Here is a 21,247-nt window from a genome sequence, read left to right on the forward strand (position 1 = left end):
GATTGTAAAATGTAGAGTCATCAATGTGGAATATGGACAAACCTCAAAGGAGGTAGGTAAAATTTATTCTATAGTATATTATGCTACTGCTAAAATGTTTTAGAATGGCTTAAGAAGCTTTTCAAGTCACAGTGAAACAACCTTGGCCTTCTCAAACCTTATGCACTAGATTTGCCCTTTTTATATGTCGTCGATATGGTAGTGATTTTCAACATTCACGATTGGCCTCACAGTTAAAATGTAAATTATGACCAACAAATCCGTCTCCAACACTACCTTGATTACAAGAAAATATTAAATACTCCGGTGGCATGGTACCCGGGGGTCATCTCATCCCTTGGATGTGGTAGAGGCCCACCATCACATCCATGATCCAATGACTCCCACTGCCCCGGAGTATTTAATACCAGATATGGTATCTCGGGTTCATCCCAACCCTTAAATGTGGTGAAACTCGTCATCACACCCATGATCCAATGACTCCCATTGCCTCGGGTACCATACCCGGGGTATTTAATACGTGGCCATCAATAATACCATATAGGAGAGTTATGTTCTTTGCACTACCATAAGGCTCTAAAAAGTCTTGCAATGTTGAAGATGAACCATTGAATTTCAAATTAAATTTACTATAATTAACAAGAATAAGAAACAACATAAGAGTATTACAATGACCATCAGTTTCTCCAACTGGTGATATCTGATAATATGCATCCAGACTATTTAGTGCCGATATAGTAAACTCACGGGAGAGATAACACCTGACAGGTATGCCCTGAAAATCTGATTTAGTATTAACAGTGTAGAGATCGATCATCTGTCCGTTTGCCTCTGAGAAAACTCAATCAGTACTCAATGTGATAATCCTTCTCAAGCATTTACCACCATCTCCATTAGCACATCATTCCAAGAGTCTATCGGCCCAGGCAAACACCAGTGCAAACAGTCATTAATAACTTTTTCTTTTTTGTTCTTCGCAAATGGGTAAAAATGTCTATACGGACCCGGGTGTCCATCAGGTCTTAGTAGTGAAAGCTGCATTAAATCAAGAAGCTTAAGATTCACCCCCTTCTCGGAAGCTCTAGCTGCTGCCTTCTCAAATTCCTCTAATTCAACATCACGAAGAATTTTTATCAACATATTTAACTCAAACTCACCTTCCTTGGCTGGTGTTGTTCGTCTGCAACTCCCACCACTAAACCATTCCCCATTCTCGAAGTGATCTGGTGTTGTTGTCCTATAAAATATCATTCCCTTGTGATTGGATGTGATGATGAAGTCGAACAAATTCCTGAGGACTTTGCGATAAGCAAAATTGAACCCAAGCTCTGTCAGGTTTCTTTTAGGACAGTAATGGCAGCCCAGTATTTTGCCATTCTCATGGTAGACAGCAGTTTTGATAAACCATTTACCGCTTGAGAGTACCATGTAGTCCAAGCCATGATACAGATCAGTCAATTTTGGGTCGAGTTTGTCAAGATACAGCTCAATTTCAGATGTTGAAACACCATTAATATCTTCAAAAATGGCAGCTTTTGCAAGGAATGGGGACCAAATACTTGAGATAGTGAAGTTGTGCCGAGGGAACTTCCATCTTTTGGATCTGTATTCCTCATCATGGTAAACTTCAACGGCTTGTTCCTCCTGAAGAACAAAATTGTTCAATTTGATTAGTCGCACAATCTTCTAAAAAAGGCTTTTTGCTTTCTGATAAAAAAGACATCTGATGCACACTAGGAAGCTGCTTAACAGAACCAGAAGCAATACCAGGATTATTCAGTGTTACCATGTGAGAACCAATCAATATAAGTCAAAACCACAGACGGCAAAGATAATGTCTTTTTTTCAATAGATGGTTCCAATTATATGTCAAGACCACAGAAGTGGAGAAATTGACAAAATCAATAATTTAAAGCAAAAGCAATTGATGTTAAAACAAAATTCATATGATATGTATAATGGAAATCATAACTAATAATGAGAAAGACCCATAACCTTCTAAAAGCCAACTGGAAGCCACCAAAGTCTATAATTCCATAAAGGAACAAAAGTCTGGCTGTAGAAATGGCATATCAAACAGTTGCCTTTTAGAGCAGAACAAACGGAGTAAACACCATTCAAATAATGCAAATCCACGCCAATCAACAAAAAAATTAGAAAAAGAAGCAAATCATTCAATTACTACAAAAATAAATGTGACTAAAATACAAAAACAAATTATATCCAACATGAATTGCACTCCAAAAAAAAATAAAAAAAGAAAGAAAAAGAAAAAAGAAGAAGAAGACCTATTTGCATTTCTCTATAATAATACACAATAATGGTACATCAAGATATTTTATGCTTCCATATAATTGTGTATATACCCTAAGCATTTCGCTTAAAAGTCATAATCTCTCTTTAGCACCAAATAATTGTGCATATACCCTATGCATTCGACTCTGTAGAACAACCACCATATACTTTTTGTGCACCAGTAGTAAAAGCTCAGACCAACTCTAATTAATAATCAATGTCAAGTATACATTATGTTGTGAATACTTACGAACTCTAATTGACAGTCAATATTGCACAATCATACATTCTATCAAAATTAAAATATAACCTTTCAATGCTTATTATCTCATGATATGAACAATTTAAGGATCACTCACTATCTTCTGGGCTTCTGGCTCCTAAGATACAGGACGACCTACAACCACCTTCAAACAAAAAATGCTAATCTTTACTCTTTTTCTTTTTTAATTATTATCCTGACAAGAAACTCACACACCCACATGCCCCTACTGGGACTGGAACCCATGACCTTCTACTTTGGAAGGTAAGGAAGTACCACCGGGTTATAGCCCTTGATGATTAACATCTTTACTTGAACTGCACCAACTTCCTATTTTATTAGAACATGAAAGTTCATCCTCCAAGAAACAACAGAAAGCAGATGGAAAACATAGGGCTCCCAAAGAAAGTGAATTGTCATGTTCACATTGCCGGCCAGGGAGCAATTAAATATACTGAAAATTGGAAAATAACTGAGGAAACACATAATATAATAGAGTGTGCGCCTTGCATAATATACCAAAGTCAACTTAATATCATCATAACAAAGTCAACTGAGGAAACACATAATAGAAAATGAAGCAACTGTCTGGTGTCGGTAGGCAACTTAATATCAACATAACAAAGTCAAAAATCATTTTCTTTTTACTAAAAGAATCAAAATTGAAGCTGTTTAATTGCAGCATGAAAATGAAAATAAATTAATACCAACTCACAAAAGTTATGAACGAAGCCATAAATGAAGTGGGCAATCAAGATCACCAACACAAACGACCACAAATCAAAGGCAATTGAAGAAAGATAATCAATGGTGGCAGATAACTGGAAATCAAAGTACTTGAAAACATATTTTTTGACCAAAAAAAAATAAGAGTCTGAATGGCAACCAGAGATAGTGATCAACAACACAACATATTGAACACCAACAGCACAAATTTCTCAGATATTAATGATGACAAGTTCATAGAGATGATGCTTATAGCACAATCCAAACATAAAGTGAATGCAAAAACCATGAACAAAAATATATTAAAACGATGAGAAATTTAAAGTTGCCTTATAAGTTATAAAATTACCAACCTAATAGAATAAGGTGTTATCAACTGCTACTGGATGACATGAGGAGGCAACCACCACATTTTGTACTAAATGATGACGACGACGATGACGACAACAACAACAACCATTTGAAAACATCTTGGACTACTTTACCTTATCAACTTGTCCATGATTTTTTCTAAAATTAATGTAAGCATATCCATGGAAACATCGTTAACATAACCACGATATAACCAACAGTTTATAGTTAAATTATTTCTTTTAAATTGTTTTCCCCCCTTGAAACAACCTGCTTCAAAATTCATGATGTTCAACTTCTCTTCAAAATATAATGACAATTATCAACTGCTGGTCCTGAATTACCAAGAGAAGTATGTTGGATACAGACCTAACCTCTGGCGTATAAAGTGATTGCCCTCAGATTCAAAACTAACTTGGCAACCAAAAATTTTACCGATCCACCAAACAATGGCCCCTTCCAACATCTATGCAAGATTAAAAAAGAAATCCAAAAACCTACAAAAGCCGCAAGGATCCAAATGGAAGTAACTCCTTTTGATTCTACAAGTAGAATACAAGTTTAAGTAGCCCCCTGAACTTAAAGATGCACAGCAAGTGAAGAAAGCGCTAAGGAATGGGATAATAAAAAAGAACAAAGGTGTGTTTTAGGATTCAAGAAGAGTGGTGAAGGATTATAATCAATTTACAATTTGAATCAGAAATCTAACCATAAAGCTACCTGAAATTACCAGTTGATTCACTCATATTCTTATGAAGGATTAGCTAATCATACTCTTTCTCTTTCTGTCTCTTGCAAAATGGCACAAAATTTTGATAGAGAAAAGGGAAAGAAAAGCACAATTAGATAAGACTCCAATCCAACTCAATTTTATTTGTTACAACTCTATGAGCAGGAGAATGGAAACAACTAAACATGTATGATGACAACTTTAGCACTTTTGAAAATTCTCTTACATGGAATGGAAAGTTTATTGCTGAACATCTCCGTAACAATTCCTTAAAATTCTATCCACCAGCTGCAGCAAAACTATGTAGCAAAAAGGAAAAAGTAAAGGGTAGCAAAGTTCTGCTTTCTCAACCTTGTGACAGTTACTTAGGATTATTACAGGGAAACCAATGCCTCTGGAGTAGTAGGAAACTGAATAAACGGTGAGAATGACTGAATGAACCGAGTACAATGGATGCCAATAAAGATGAGATATTAAGTAATGCTCTTCTAGAAGCACTTCACCTATCTGGGGATCTCATGTGGAGGTGACCATCTGGTGGCACATATCAAGGCCACTGCAGTTTCATAGGGAATCAAAACATGAAAAATTAAAACCACATCATTACACAATCAATTGTGTTCTGTTGCGACCCACGTTGTTTCCCTAATACATAGATATTTGATGTTACTAATTTATAAATAAGAGAAACAACATGTTTTATTTGAAAATATACTAGCATTAGATGCAAGGCAGGTAAACAAGGAACAGGGCTTAATTCAGTTCAAACAGCTAAAAATAACATCCATTTTTCTTATAATAGTATTGGCATTTACCTTTGAGAGAAGGCAAAGGAACGACTGAATGTGGTTTCGAGATATTGAATCGCCAATAAATGCCCACACTTTGTTTCTCATCAGCTCAAGAAATTGTTGTGCATTAAATTGAGGCAACTCGCAATCTCTCGGATTCCATCTCCAGTAAAGATACCCAGTATCCGGCCTCCCATTCTTCATACAATTCTGATGGGCTTCAATGACGTGGCAGCTCTCATTAGAGTAAGCAGGACCAGCCGGGTTCGGTATCCAATCTCCAGTAAAAAGATCACACTTTTCTGCAAGAAATACTTTCAGTTCAATACAAAATCTATAATAACTGTGTATGCATTGGGGAAAATAAAAGTAGGTAACCCTATTAAAGAACGATAACAGTATAGATAAATCAAGCTTGCACTATGAGCTAATTTTAATACAATCCCGCCAAAGTTTTCAGCATTTTGAATCAGAAAAAAGAAATTAGAACTAAACCCATCAAAATCCTAGGTCTTCTAAACCAGAAAAAGGCATTTCTTTTCCGTAGATCTCAAGCTATCTTAATTTATGAATGCCCACTCTTTTTATCATCTCTGCTGATTTAGATTTCTAGTGCATAAAATTGCAAACAACAAATGTAAAAATCAAAGAAAAAAAGTGAAACCCAACTCGATCTAGCACAAGATTTGTGTACCTTTATGAGTAATCTGATCTATACTTTCCTGGAAATCCACAGGCACTGGTGATTGTTGTGCGCTCTCGTTTTTCTCGAGAAAGGGGGTTTCTGCAACAATCTGATCTCTACTTTCCTGGAAATCCTGGAAATCGACAGGCACTGGTGGTGGTGGTGGTGGTGGTGGTGGTGGTTGTGTGTTCATGTTTTTCTCCAGAAAAGGGGTTTCTGCAACATTCGAAAACCCATTGGATCGAGAGTAGAGGAGTCTAAAAGCAAGACCCAAAAAGAGAATTGAAACCCCCAATTTCACAAGCAAGTGGTTGTGCTTATGAAGAGACGACCACCAAGTCTTCCAACCCAACTTCATTTTCTTCACCATATACTCACTCTCTCTACTCAGACCACAGCTTCTCTCTTTCTTTCTCTCTCTCTCACACAATAAAAGAGCTAGCTATTAACACAAACCGATCTCCAGCTAAATACCAATTAATGAATGATTAATAATGAGAGAAACATCATATTAAACCGACAATGCACACTGTTTTCTTCTGGGTGTAGTTTATGAAGGCTGTGAAAGTGATTCATACATATATATATACACACACACACACAGACACACACCTATGGAATAAATTAATAATTTTCAGGCAAACCACAAGAATCACGGAAATGATACGAAAAATAAAATAAAATAAAAAAATGTCCTTTAACAAGACACTCGGCTATAAATTTAAATTAAATTACTCTCTTTTTTATGCTGAATAGTAATGCACCTAATAAACTTTTTAAGCGGTTGGGTTTTAAAAAATTGTAGTAAATTTATTCGATTAAATAATTAAATTTAATTTTTATTTTGATTTAAGAATTGTAAGATCTATAAAAATTAGTTTGTTCTTGGAAAAATCTTTTTACAATAAACTAGTAAGTCATGAATTTGTTCATTGTTGGCTTAATGATGAAAGCATGTTTACAAAAATAATAATCATGACAATAAATACAGAAAAAAAAAGTGTTACCTTATTCTTTTTCCTGTTTTTAAACAAAAAATAAAATAAAAAATAAAATTCATGGTATAATTTCTGCATATTAATGTACGGATAAGCTGGTAAGATTTCTTTCAATGAATCGTAGGAAAAACCTACACAAATACTTGGGCATACCCCAAGAACAAAACAATACGTGGAAACCCCAAGTCCAGTGAAAAGAATCCAAAATGGGGCCCAAAACCAATACAATTTCAGAAGCACAATGACCCTACAAAGTCCAACAACATACAACATAAACAAGTAGTTGAATTTTCCATGATATTTGGCCATTTAGTACCGATCACATACGGTAGAATCTCAAACCAACGACCCCATTTTGCAGAACTTTATAGAATAAAGAAACATTGTAGACCAGTCCAAAGATAGGGTGAAAAAAAAAAAGCAGAATGCTATCAAATAGATTTCGTTCTCTGCATATCCATCTATTAGATTGGTTAGCCTGAATTTTTTTGAAGAGAAATTAATCTGTTCCTAACAACAACAATGATCTCCTTCTGTAACACGTCTTTATATTCATTAGTGCAGAGCCTACTATTCCTTTCCCTCCATAAAGTATAAACTGGGGCACCAAATGCTTAAATATATATATATATATATATATATATATATATATATATATATCTGATTCATTGAGCTTTAGATGGAAAAGGCAATTAGTCAACATTCGTCCTGCTTGCGTGATTTTAGGAGGAAAAAAATTAGAAACATTTTCCTTAACTTATTTTTACACAAAAACTAGATTAAGATCATTTACTTCTTAATTCATCAAAATGGCATCAAATTTAATATTATTTGTCATTTCCACTATAATCCACCACATTACACATGAAATGCACTGATTGTTGGGGAAATTTCTTTTATTATTTAGTATACCTAGGAATTTAATTGAGAAAAACATATCTTTAGGACAACTTTTTACAACATAAATCACACTAATAATTAATATACAAATTAAGAATAAATAAAACACAAGAGATGTAATACAGGTATAAAATTAATAATGAGAAAAATTAGAGTTTAAGAAATAATTGGTCTGCCTAATAGAGAGGCAAATTAAGTCTAAATATATATTTCGTGTTGTCTATAAACACATAAAGTAGAACAATACATATACATTGTATAAGATAGAGATTAAATGAGAGAACCAGAGAGATGAAGGAACTACACCAAAAAAAAGGTGCATATGAAGTGATATGTAAAGGTGGAAGATGTTTCCTTCTTTATAGAGTGTAGAGAGATGTGATGGCTTTGATGAACTTTAATAAAGGATTTAAAAGAAATGAATATGTACTATTTAATATATTGAATACGAATTTAAGATAAAATGTAATATATTTATTTAGTTTTATTAAAATATTCCTAACCTTAGCTACTAGAAAAGAATAGAGAGTGTCTATTAATAACATTTCATTTCCGTTCAAGAATAAAAAAATGTAATAACATTAGAAAAATAATCATAGTGATACAAAGTCTGAGAGGCAAACTATTTACCATTATTATTACTTTTTTGATAATTATGAATTTAGAATCAAATCTTACCTTTGTTTTCGAGTTAAAAAATTCAGCTACATCATGCTTTTCTTTCATGCCAACTAAAACAGATTGTGGCTTCATGCCAAATTTGGGAACATCCATATGCTTTTGTAAAAGAGATTGTGAGATGATTTAGAACTATCTCATCAATAGCTCTCCTGTAACAAAAACTCATTATTGGTTAATTATTGCTCCAAATTAAGATGGTATTATTCCTATTCTGTTAAATAAATAAAACATTATTAGAAAAAATAAAAATTAAAATTAAAAGACTTATTATCTTAGAGTTATGCTACACAAGCAAGGGGGACCAAACATTATTTTGGTTCCACATTCATCTCATCTAAATCTTCATAGTTCAAACCCTCTGTCAAGAAAGTATTATATATATTATACATTATACATATATATTATATTTGTTTTCCTTTCTTTCCTTCTTGATTTATTTATTTTTCCTTTTTTTCTCCTTAATTTATTTCTTTTGTATGCAACTTTATTCTTATATGTTATATATCAATACAATGTAAACATATCAAGAAATACAAACGAGAAATGTAGCTCCAGTGGCACTAAGGTTCAGTGGCTCTTGATGTAGGTCTTAATGCCGAACCATGCATATACTGTGTTGAATAATACTTAAGTCTTCACTAGTGAGGATTTATATCATCCTCACTAGTGATGTGAACCAATAATAAATCACGAGATGTGATTTGGTAAGTGTGTATTTACCGATCATAATAAATCACTATCGCTGTAATAACATGTCTATTTATTATTGACCCAGATCACTAGTGAGGTTGATATAAATACTCACTAATAAAAATCTAAGTATTGCTCACCTGTGTTATTTATTTTTCTCTCTTTCATCTTACTATTTTACATATTTGAAAGTGAGGAGGGTTAGATCCTCGTAATTTAACAACTTGCCAATTATAAATTGGGAAAGATAATTAAAGGGTTGACAATCTCATTATCCATAAAAAAGAAAGAATAAAGAGGGGAAAAAATAACAAAAATTAAGATAAGACAATAATTGTATAAAAAATAAAATTTGGTCATGTCATCTACTGCTCCACTCCTGAGTCTTAAGATGTGGAGACAGAGAGAGAGAGAGAGAGAGAGAGAGAGAGACTTGCAATCTGCCACTATTTTAGGATGAGATTAGGACCATGTTTTTCCATTTCCCAACTTTATTCTCTCTACCACGCATAATAAAATTATAATGGTGTCCTCTAGCAATCACATGGACTGTTGGACTTGTTAATGTCAATATCAATATCATGAATTGATTGACTGATTGTAAGTCTCTCTCTCTCTATATATATATATATCTGCTAATACACATGCAGACATATTTCTAAATACACATGCATAGAAATACTAATCTACGAGTAGTTAGTTCTTCCGTCCCTCTCAGTCAAACCTTCTTTGTAGTGGCCTGGTACCTTTTCTTTAGACAACTTAAACAAACTCATGTAATAATAAAAGGAGTGAAAAGGAAATAAATGATAATCAATTCATGGTAGAATACTTGGTCTTGTTCTCTTTATGCTTCTAGGATTGCATTATATATTATAGACTTATGGTATTCTTTTAAGAGAAGATACAAAGTCCCTTCTCCAAAAGCATATTAGAGTCTGTGCCTTCCAATTGTTTGTTTCATCATGTAAACTATGGGCTGTTTAGTCATTATCGGTCTTCGTGTCTTATTTTCATATGATGTGGAGCTCCCCTCAAAAACATTCCATTTAACTATAGAGCATGGTTAGTAAATGAGAGAAAAGGAAAAATATGCAAAAAAAAAAATCGTGAACTCGACCCAGAAAAATAAGAACAACACATTCAATGAAAAGAATCAAAACAATGCATAATAGATATTGAGAATTTTTTGATATATTTCATTACAGCCTTATGCCTCTATTTATACAAGATTTGGTGGTAAAATTATGATAAGACTCGTCTTGCTTGCCCTCACAATTTATTCACCATTATCCTTCAATATTTTGTTTCATATGAGGTTTTTTTCTATACAAGGCTCTTTCTTCATATAGCTCCTTCTATATAAAACTCCCTTAATCTTGTGACTAATTGATTCGGATCATAAATTATATTTGTCAAGGCTCTATGTTTGACCGAGAACAAGTTAGACTGATCCTGTGATAGGCTAATCATGTGATGGGCCAATGATGATTCTTTTGAGCTGATCAAATTGGGCCTTGGAAATCCAGTGACCCAAAAGAAATTGGTCGTAACTCATTTGCTGACATGGTTAGTTTTTATTGGTAGGGGGATTTTTCCCTCCACACTATTGAATCTCTTAGAAGACAAAGTTGCGATGAGGATAATCGAGCTATAAACTTAAAATTCTTCTTCTTAACGAGTATCGCTCTCATATTTCGTGCATGTTTTCACTCTCATTTTTATACTGTATGACTTAAATTTTACCAGTTTTGCACTCCCACTTTCAAATTTCTTCCACACCCGCTATATTAATAGTCTCTATTAACACTCTTTAAATCCTAAAATTGAACATGTTGCACTAAGTTCAACAATTATAGCTCCCTGACATTGAATTCATGAATCTAACTCAGTTCACTCTTAGCTTGAGCCCACAAGAAAAACATGCAGTAATGATTAATTATTATACCAAGCATTCAAAAGAGTCATTAAACATACCCTTTATTGAGCTCATCTGAACAGAATTTTTGTTTTTTTTTTTTTTTTTTTTGTTTTCCCAATAGATATGTTAAGTCATCAGCAACATCCCAAGAAATCTCGTAGTAACCAAAAGTATATTCTTCAGATTCAAGAACAGATTACAAAGTTGCAGTACGAGAAAATGAAGGAGACAGACAGACTTGAACCTAAAGACCTAAGGAATCAAAGAATATATTACTATCTGAACTGTTGAATGATGAAGGAATAAAAGTACAAAGATACAGCAAAAACAAACAAGATGGTGATTATGCACACCATACACAAGAAGTCAACCAAACAAGACAATAACGCAATTTAATTCCCATAATGTCTGAACTGATATATGATGAAACTAACATACTCACAATATATTATAATCGGCGGCTAATGCTAGTGAGTGTTCCAACAACATAAAACCTGCCTTATTTAACAAATGAACCCATCATAAATAATAGATACATCAAATAAAATAGAAAAACCAGAATAGACATATGACAAGAAGAAAAATGAATCAGAAAATTTTAAGCTGTAATCGGCCTTCTTCTACCACTCATCTTTGAAAGCATGTCTTTGAGATAATCACAGCGATCGCGGTGGTAATCAATCCATATACACAGCTGTCTAATGGCCTCCCTCTTCTCCTCCCCGAGGCCCAAAATCCCCTCATCCTTCTCATTCATTGTCTTCTCTAATTCTTCTATCTTCTCTTCAAGCCGTTTAATAGCTTGCATTAGATTCCCCTTCTCCTCTTCATCCTTCTTCAACTTTATCTCCAACTCCCCAACCTTCTTTCTGTACACCGTTTCCTGTTCTTTCTTATTTTGCAGTTGCTCAACCAGGCTGTTAACCTCCTCCTTTAGCTCTTCTTTCTCACCACTTGTTTCCTTAATCCAGTTCTTTGTAATCTGCACCTCATTCGTGATTTCGTATACACGGGTCTCAAAGTGTCCATGATCTTCTTCAAACTTCATGGTAAGTGTTTCCACTCCATTCATGGTGTCATTTATTTTCTCTGAGATTTCGTTTATCATCTGGACTTGAGCTTCTTTGTAAACGGCAATCATTCCAGACAATGTACCAATCCTTTCTTCAAGCAACCTACTCTCTTCAAGGAGCTTATGTTCCTTATTCCTGTGGCTCTCTTCTTTCTCTGTCAGTAACTGTTCTGTCACTCGCAGCTTCTGGTTCGATAGACGGAGCTTAACTTCAATGTTACTGACATTCTCTGTCAATGTACTGAGTTCATCTCCTTTAATTTCCAAATCTCTTTTCAGGTCTTCAATCGACTCTTCCAAATTGTCAATCTTCTGATCTTTGGATTCAATACTCTTGTGGAACTCATCTGCCATTTCTTCCATCTTCCTTTCTGCAACTTCCAGATTTGTCTTGCACTCCTCAAACAGAACTTCAAGTTGTTTGTGCTCCCCAACCAATTTGCTGAATGCATCTTCCTGTTCTTTCAGCATTCTCTGATGCTCTGTGGTCTTGCTTGCAAACTCAACATTTCGATTCTCCAGCAGGGTCAGGCTTCCCAAAGATTCTTGTTTACCTCTCTCGATCTCCACCTCCAGCTGGCTTTTCTCAGCCTGCAAGGAATTCAAGTCTTGCTGCAAATTGTTAACTTGTGCTGATAAGGCCGCAATCTGAGCAGACGCCTCATTCTCTGCATCCTCGAGTTTCTTCTGGAGAACAACGAACTTGTCCCTTGTCTCTGCTAATGACGTCTCTAATTCAAAAACACTGGCCAGTAGACTCGCCCTTTCGTCTCGCAACCCTTCGCTCTCACGGTCTCCATTTCTTATCTGCTCTTCCAGTTCATTTCTCTGGTTGCAAACAGAATCTACTTCCAGTTCCAGATCCTTTACCTTAGCCGTCAAACCCTCATTCTCTTCCAGTAACCTCTGTTCATCCAGAGTCTTGCTTGCTAACTCCTCTTTCAAATTTTCAATATGAACTAGGGAATCTGATATTTCTATAGTCTTTTTATCAAGTTGTGATCCTGATTCAATTTTCTGAGTTCGCAAAGAATCCAGCTCCACTTGCAAATCGTTCACCAATGCTGTTAAGGACAATATTTGAGCAGAAGATTCATTCTCTCCATCTTCGAATTTCTTCCGCAGGGACTCCAGTTCCTGTTGCTTTTCATTGACTCGATCGGTCAAGTCCTTGACTTGAGCCAATCCTTCATTGCTTTTATGCACCAGTTGTTCTTCCAATTCACCTTTATGAGCACGTAATGATTCCACCTCCAGTTGCAGATTCTTGATCTGTGCCGCCAGATCCTCCATTTGACACAATAAGTCTTTTTCCTTATCTTCAGATTTCCTCAGGAGAGCGGAGAGTTCATCATCTTTTTGCTTTTCTATCTCTCTTCTCTGGGTGTGCAATGAATCCAGATCCAGCTCCAATCCTCTCATTCGAGCAGCTGTTTCACTCTTGTGGGCCTCATGCTTCTCTGTGTGAATCGAAAGTTGTGTCTCTCTCTCACCCAATTTCTCCTTCAACTCGCTAGATTCAGTCACGAGTTCTTGTATTTTGTCCCGTGCCTCCTTGATCTCGCTTGAAAGCTTTCCCGTCTCTTCCACCAATCTCTGTCGATCTGATGTCTTGTTATTTAACTCCTCTCTCAGAGTTTCTATCTGAACCAGACACTCAGAAATCTCTTGAATTTTTTTCTCCAGTTGCAACTCTGATTCAGTTTTCTGGTTGTGTAGGGACTCCAGTTCCTGTTGCTTTTCATTGACTCGATTCATCAAGTCCTTGACTTGAGCCAACCCTTCACTGCTTTTATGGACCAGTTGTTCTTCCAATTCGCCTTTATGAGTACTCAATGATTCCACCTCCAGTTGCAGATTGTTGACCTGTGCTGCCAGATCCTCTATTTGACACAATAAGTCTTTTTCCTTATCCTCAGATTTTCTCAGGAGAGCGGAGAGTTCATCATCTTTTTGCTTTTCTATCTCTCTTCTCTGGGTGTGCAATGAATCCAGGTCCAGCTCCAATCCTCTCATTCGAGCAGCTGTTTCAGTCTTGTGGGCCTCATGCATCTCTGTGTGAGTTGAAAGTTCCATCTCTCTCTCACCCAATTTCTCCCTCAACTCGCTAGATTCAGTCACGAGTTCTTGTATTTTGTCCCGTGCCTCCTTGATCTCAGTTGAAAGCTTTCCCGTCTCTTCCACCAATCTCTGTTGATCTGACGTCTTGTTATTTAACTCCTCTCTCAGAGTTTCTATCTGAACCAGACACTCAGAAATCTCTTGGATTTTTTTCTCCAGTTGCAACTCCGATTCAGTTTTCTGGTTGTGTAGGGACTCCAGTTCCTGTTGCTTTTCATTGACTCGATCCGTCAAGTCCTTGACTTGAGCCAACCCTTCATTGCTTTTATGGACCAGTTGTTCTTCCAATTCGCCTTTATGAGTACTCAATGATTCCACCTCCAGTTGCAGATTGTTGACCTGTGCTGCCAGATCCTCTATTTGACACAATAAGTCTTTTTCCTTATCCTCAGATTTCTTCAGGAGAGCGGAGAATTCATCATCTTTTTGCTTTTCTATCTCTCTTCTCTGGGTGTGCAATGAATCCAGGTCCAGCTCCAGTCCTCTCATTCGAGCAGCTGTTTCAGTCTTGTGGGCCTCATGCATCTCTGTGTGAGTTGAAAGTTCCGTCTCTCTCTCACCCAATTTCTCCTTCAACTCGCTAGATTCAGTCACGAGTTCTTGTATTTTGTCCCGTGCCTCCTTGATCTCACTTGAAAGCTTTCCCGTCTCTTCCACCAATCTCTGTTGATCTGACGCCTTGTTATTTAACTCCTCTCTCAGAGTTTCTATCTGAACCAGACACTCAGAAATCTCTTGGATTTTTTTCTCCAGTTGCAACTCCGATTCAGTTTTCTGGTCGTGTAGGGACTCCAGTTCCTGTTGCTTGTCATTGACTCGATCCGTCAAGTCCTTGACTTGGGCCAACCCTTCATTGCTTTTATGCACCAGTTTTTCTTCCAATTCACCTTTATGAGCACGTAATGATTCCACCTCCAGTTGCAGATTGTTGACCTGTGCCGCCAGGTCTTCTATTTGATACGATAAGTCTTTTTCCTTATCCTCAGATTTCCTCAGGAGAGCGGAAAATTCATCATCTTTTTGCTTTTCTATCTCTCTTCTCTGGGTGTGCAATGAATCCAGGTCCAGCTCCAATCCTCTCATTCGAGCTGCTGCTTCACTCTTGTGGGACTCATGCATCTCTGTGTGAGTCGAAAGTTCCCTTTCTCTCTCACCCAATTTCTCCTTCAACTTGCTAGATTCAGTCACGAGTTCTTGTATTTTGTCCAGTGCCTCCTTAATCTCACTCGAAAGCTTTCCCTTCTCTTCCACCAATCTCTGTTGATCTGCCGTCTTGTTAGTTAACTCCTCTCTCAAAATTTCTATCTGAACCAGACACTCCGAAATTTCTTGGATTTTTTTCTCCAGTTGCAACTCCGATTCAGTTTTCTGGCTGTGTAGGGACTCCAGTTCCTGTTGCTTTTCATTGACTCGATCCGTCAAGTCCTTGACTTGAGCCAACCCTTCATTGCTTTTATGGACCAGTTGTTCTTCCAATTCACCTTTATGAGTACTCAATGATTCCACCTCCAGTTGCAGATTGTTGATCTGTGCCGCCAGATCCTCTATTTGACACAATAAGTCTTTTTCCTTATCCTCAGATTTCTTCAGGAGAGCGGAGAGTTCATCGTCTTTTTGCATTTCTATCTCTCTTTTCTTGGTGTGCAATGAATCCAGGTCCAGCTCCAATCCTCTCATTCGAGCTGCTGCTTCACTCCTGTGGGCCTCATGCATCTCTGTGTGAGTCGAAAGTTCCCTTTCTCTATCACCCAATTTCTCCTTCAACTCGCTAGATTCAGTCAGGAGTTCTTGTATATTGTCCCGTGCCTCCTTAATCTCACTTGAAAGCTGTAAAAGTTTCAAGGACAGAGAATTATTCTCTTCTAAGGTAGCTTTCTGTGTCTGGCTTAAATTTGCTACTTCTTGTTCTGTGGATTCAAGTTGCTCCTTCATTGCAGATAGTTCCCCTTTAACAGCTTGGAGTTCCAGCTGGAGGCTCTCTCTCACATTTGTAAGTTGATCAGTCATTGCTCTTAAATCTTCAGTAATTTTCTCTCCCTCTTCAACCCTTTTCATAGCTGTCTCTTTCTCCATGATTAGACCAGCGTTCTCTCTACTTATATCTTCCAATCTCTGATTCATTTCAGATTTTGATTTATCAGCATCATCCAGTTTTAGACTCAGGTCCCTATTCTCAACCGAAAGATCTGATTTCTCATCTTGCAACTTTTCAGCTTCAGCCTTTAAATCTCTGATCATCTTCTCTGCTGCTTCTATTTTGTTCAAAGCAGCCTGATATTCTAAATGTAAAGCTTCCTTCTCTTCTACTGTAGCTATTAATTTCCTTTTCAAATCAGCAACTTCTAGGTTTGCAGTTTCAAGTTCTTTCTTAGTGCTGTCTGCTGCCATCTGAAACTCGTTCTCCAGTTTTCCATTTTTAATACCCTTTTCCCTCGAAGAATAATCCGAATCTGAATCTGAGCTAGACGAGGAACTTCCATTCTCGTGCTTGCCATGAACTTTTTTCCTAAGCTCCCCTGTGAGATGGTCGTAGCGAGCATAGAGAGATTGATATTGTTTGTGAAAATCCTTGATTAATTCGACAAGTGGCTCTTTCTTTGAATTTCCTACTTCATTTCCATCCAGTTCCTCCTCATTTTCATCTTTGATGAGCTTCAAGATTTTCTGAACTTTGTCATCGATTTCTGCAATATGAGGGAATTTCTAAATGTGAAATTCAACACTTGCTGAAGGTATCAGGGAATCAGCAGTTCATGACACACAGCAAGCATGGTCACTGATAAGTCCACAAAAATAAAAGCCCTGGCAATTTGAACTCTCTCTCTCTCTCTATCTATATATATAGAGACATATATATAGAGAGAGAGTTAGAGATAAACATATATACACGCACACAATTATTAATATATATAATACAATCCCAAAAGCAACAAAACCATATTGATTGCAAAACAACTCGTCAAATGATCAATGAGCTCTATCTAGCGCAATGGTAAGGTTGCCCTACTGCAACCTGGAGGTCGCGGGTTCGACACAAGACAGTCTCTCCGCATGCAGAGGTAAGGCTGCGTACATTTGACTGTCCCCAAACCCGACAATGTCAGGAATCTCACGCAATGAGCTACCCCTTTTTTCTTGTCATCAACACGAGAATTGGAAAATAAATTTAAAATAAACATGCGGGTGAAAGTAACCACAAATAAGGCCTGTCAATATTGTATGTTAAAAAATTACTGAACATGAAAATTATTGTATCATCAAAATTGAGGGTGATGCAGGAAACCTGGTATTAAGATTTGAAGTTGAAGAGGTGCAAGAAGGTCAGAGGCAACAAACTGCTGCATTGAAATAAGAAGCTCTCTTTTCTAATTTCATTTTAAAACCATCATTTCTCTTTTTTACTTTTTTCTTTCGGTTTTTATGAAAGAATTGACTTTGGTCATCAAAGCATTGAGCATCAATTTTTTTTTTTTTTTCATTAGCAAGAAACACACACACACCTACTGCCCCTATGGGTACTTGAATCCTCAACCTTCTACTTCAGAAGGCGAGGAAGTACCACTAGGCTACAGCCTTTGGTGGTTTGAGCATCAATTTTAGTTCAAACTGAGACCATCCTTTTGTAATCAAGCATCGAAAACAAATAGGAGTTCCTTAGAAGCTAGAGCTACAAAACTTACCAAATGCAGCACATACATCATCAATTTACAACAGAATCATAATTATGCAGTGTAATATGCTAATAGAATATCTACAGTGCATTCTACTATTTTTTTGCGGAGCCAAATCACGGCCACTATCAAATTCTAGTGTTATTTCTCAGCAAATATACCTATTTTAGATCCTTTTAACTGTTCGTCTCCTTCAGGATCAATATGACTTCCAAAAAAAGACTTGATTGATTCCTTCCAGCGATGCTTCGTCATCTCTACTTTTATTTTGTTAGCAAATATTCCTTAAACACACATCAGAACAAGGCGATATCCATTCAAATACCATAGACTCCAACCCTGAAAAACATAAAAGAATATATTATTATGAAGTTTCATACAGCAAAAATCGTAACCCTATTGACACACAAACTAGTTTGGGATTTGACACCTACTTGTATGGAGTATATCAAGTTTGAGCAAGTAAAAAGAGGAAAAAGAGTCTCAAGTGGAATCTATGTCTTGTGAACCAAAAACTAGCATGATATTAGGTCTTGTGATTTGCAGTGACAAACAAATTCTAGTCGTTGAAAATTAGAGAAAGCATAGTCAAATCTGTCTTAGTTGACAATGTCATTTACCCTGGTTTGTCATCATTGATGTCCCCGGAATCTAGTAAGGATGGCCAGTCATGCCATTTCAATACAGTTATAGCCTTGTATATAGTCCAGCACAATTTGATATTAAATGTAATAAATGCTATCAAGTCCATGACAATACAATTCGACTAAGCAGGACAGAAGAAAAAATATATAAATGTGTAAGAACAGGGTCTATATACCCAACTAGTACTATACAAGCATCCATCAAAAAGGAAAAATGTATAGATATTACGCGAAGTGAATGTTCAAACAGCCCACAATTTTAGTTGGAAACTAAAAGTTGTTACTAATTCCTTTTTTTTTTTTTTTTTTTGGAAGGTCAACTAAACACACACTCCCATACCTCCATGGAGGCTCGAACGCCCGACCTCCCCTTTGGAGAAGAGAGCTTGCACCAGCTGGGCTATTTCTCATTTGGTAAGTTGCTACTAATTCTGCAGTTGCCATTATTGCCAAAGTAGCATTAGTTCTTACCCAACCATGTTCTAGTATAGACGATTGTATCAACTGCATTTACATTATGCATAAATTTAGCAACACATATACTTCTTTGACAAAAGGGCCATGCTAATATTTCTCTTATATGAACTCCCATAAAAATTGTATTTCCCATATCAAAACTATAACAAACATATCATATATCCAGAGAGAAGAAAATTCCGCACTGCCCATTTTATGTCCTGCCTACACAGGGTGCTAGGAGGGGTAGATTATAGACAGTCCTATCTGTTGTTCTTATTTTGCACTAAGTGGCCAAATTCAACCACCCCAAAAAGCAGCTGCAAAAGCTGATAGTGACCAACAGCTGAACATTATCTGAGTTCCCAAATAATTCAAGACCCCTCGATGGTAGGGATCACTTGTGAGCTTGGTGTAGTGGTCCTAATCAAAATACCCCATTTTACTAAAAGGAAGAAAAGTGAAAAGCCAATCCATTGTTGTAACACACATTTTCAGCAAAGCTGTGCAGGACATGGTACTGTTAGGGGTGAAGTTAGAAGTTCATTGACTCAATAAATAGATAAACATATACACGCATATAATACAGACACACATATATGCAATGTTAAAGATATTGAACCTATGGAAACTGGACTAAAATAATATTCTTAGTTTCACAATTAAGCCAAACACGTGAAAAGGTCCATCCACAATCATAATACTAGTAACTAATTCATAAAAGAAATGTTATCTGGTGATGTTAGTTCCTGACTGATATGGTCCTGGCCCATGAAAAAATGGTCCACCAATGAATTCAAGCCATCCTTAGATGGACCTAGAAACGTGACATTTAATGTACAATTTAAAATGCTTCAAAGGCATTTCATCAATTGGTAACGTTCTTAGCTGGGGTCCCCTTAATCAGTTCTAAATTCAGAAGACAGCTAAAATATCAAAAAAATGATCTGTTATTATTATTATTCTTTTTTGTAAGCTTTGTCATAAAAGGCCATAAAAGTGTTATTATTTAGAAATTCAAAAGTAAATTATGTAGCATTTTAGGTTAATTTCGATTTTCTAATATAAACATTTAACATATGACCTTTGATTTTCTTTTCTGTAATTTTTCTTTTTTTCTTTTGTAAAAACAAGAAATTCAATTGAGCTTTAAAGCCTAAATTAGAAGAACATTCACCTCAAACTTTAAAATAATCTCAATTATTATGTTGTTAATTGAAAGAAAAAGACAGTCCAAAAGTTGCAACATGCTTAAACATCTATTAAAACTACAAAAACGCAAATATATTTGAATATATCAACACAAAATCCAAGTTTTGAGTATCAGATAACTGAACTAATCGATCAAAGCTTAAAAAAATAATAGATAAAAGACAGAGTTTTGGTTATGTTTTCAGGACTCTAATTAAATTATTAGACAGAGAACTTCATCAGCTTCGTCTGAATTGTGAAAACTATATCGAAGCAGACAAGTTGAATCAGTCAATCAATAAAACATGACAATTCATTCAAAGCCAATTGAATTTATCTCAGAAGAGCTTGATCTAATCGATTTAAACCCTTGAAAATTTGAAAGGAAAAAAAAAAAAAAAAAAAACAAAAACAAAAACAAAACCCCTCTAGATTCAATCACTAAACGAACGATTTATTCAAACTCAATCGCATCTGAAGTTCAAAGAACCGAGAAATGGAGGAGTTAGTGATCCATCACACCCAATTCACACTTCAGAAGTTCATCGACAAAAACTTAAACTCAATTTACAATTTTTTTTCGCAACTCAATTAACACTTCAGACACAAGTTTTTCAAGGAGAATTTCAACTTGAGATCAAAACTTTCTTTTTGGGTAAAAAACAGTTAAGAGATCAAAACTTCAATGAACTGAAAATCAGAAACTAGAAGTTGAAGTAGACAACTAAATTCAAAGTTTTCGAAGCTTAATTAATGAATCAATTCATCTATTAGTGCCAAAACTTGTAGAAACAAAAAGCGAAAATCACAAACTAATTAAAGATTTACCTGAGAATCAGAGCTCTAAAACTTGGTCCCCCGAGACGAACCTCCTTATTTTACAGAGTCCAAGACAAGGACAACAACGAAAAAACTATCCAATTGAGATGTGAAAACAAAGAGAGAGAGGGAGAGACAGAGAGAGAGATCTAATATTGTAATTTTGAATATGAATTGAATAGAAATAAAGAATAAAAAAGAGGTTTTGTCTGGTTCAAATCACTCAAAGCGACTTGTACCGCA

General features: G+C 35.9%; 2 protein-coding genes across 3 annotated transcripts; both read right to left on the minus strand.

Annotated features, from left to right (window-relative positions):
- Positions 1-608: 608 nt before the first annotated feature.
- Positions 609-6,489, minus strand: LOC132308232 (protein trichome birefringence-like 23). The gene is made up of 3 exons (XM_059806250.1): positions 5,850-6,489; positions 5,180-5,457; positions 609-1,644 (listed from the first exon to the last, which is right to left on the minus strand). The coding sequence occupies exons 1-3, from the start codon at positions 6,208-6,210 to the stop codon at positions 871-873; spliced, it is 1,413 nt and encodes a 470-aa protein (XP_059662233.1). The 5' UTR covers positions 6,211-6,489; the 3' UTR covers positions 609-870.
- Positions 6,490-11,396: 4,907 nt separating this feature from the next.
- Positions 11,397-21,188, minus strand: LOC132308233 (COP1-interactive protein 1). 2 transcript variants are annotated; one of them, XM_059806252.1, is made up of 4 exons: positions 21,014-21,188; positions 18,879-18,969; positions 18,056-18,233; positions 11,397-16,907 (listed from the first exon to the last, which is right to left on the minus strand). In XM_059806252.1, exons 3-4 carry the CDS (start codon positions 18,147-18,149, stop codon positions 11,629-11,631), a joined length of 5,373 nt encoding a protein of 1,790 aa, XP_059662235.1. In that variant the 5' UTR covers positions 18,150-18,233; positions 18,879-18,969; positions 21,014-21,188; the 3' UTR covers positions 11,397-11,628. The 2 variants fall into 2 exon arrangements, with proteins under 2 accessions (XP_059662235.1, XP_059662234.1); XM_059806251.1 differs by lacking the exon at positions 18,879-18,969.
- Positions 21,189-21,247: the final 59 nt, after the last annotated feature.

This window comes from Cornus florida, unplaced genomic scaffold (assembly GCF_030987335.1).
Source record: "Cornus florida cultivar Cherokee Brave unplaced genomic scaffold, ASM3098733v1 CherokeeBrave_3.0.0_Hap2_Chr05, whole genome shotgun sequence".
In the NCBI taxonomy this organism is placed as follows: Eukaryota; Viridiplantae; Streptophyta; class Magnoliopsida; order Cornales; family Cornaceae; genus Cornus; species Cornus florida.

Bases quoted from the DNA above. Each gene is read 5' to 3' on its own strand.
- LOC132308232 (XM_059806250.1), bottom strand. From the start codon at position 6,210: ATGGTGAAGAAAATGAAGTTGGGTTGGAAGACTTGGTGGTCGTCTCTT. The intron at 5,458-5,849 runs GTACACAAATCT...TATTTCTTGCAG, and splicing joins AGATCAGATTACTCATAAAG to AAAAGTGTGATCTTTTTACT. The intron at 1,645-5,179 runs GTAAATGCCAAT...TTTGTTCTTCAG, and splicing joins TCCTTTGCCTTCTCTCAAAG to GAGGAACAAGCCGTTGAAGT.
- LOC132308233 (XM_059806251.1), bottom strand. From the start codon at position 18,149: ATGACGAAGCATCGCTGGAAGGAATCAATCAAGTCTTTTTTTGGAAGT. The intron at 16,908-18,055 runs GTATATTTGCTG...CTCATATTGCAG, and splicing joins GTTAAAAGGATCTAAAATAG to AAATCGATGACAAAGTTCAG.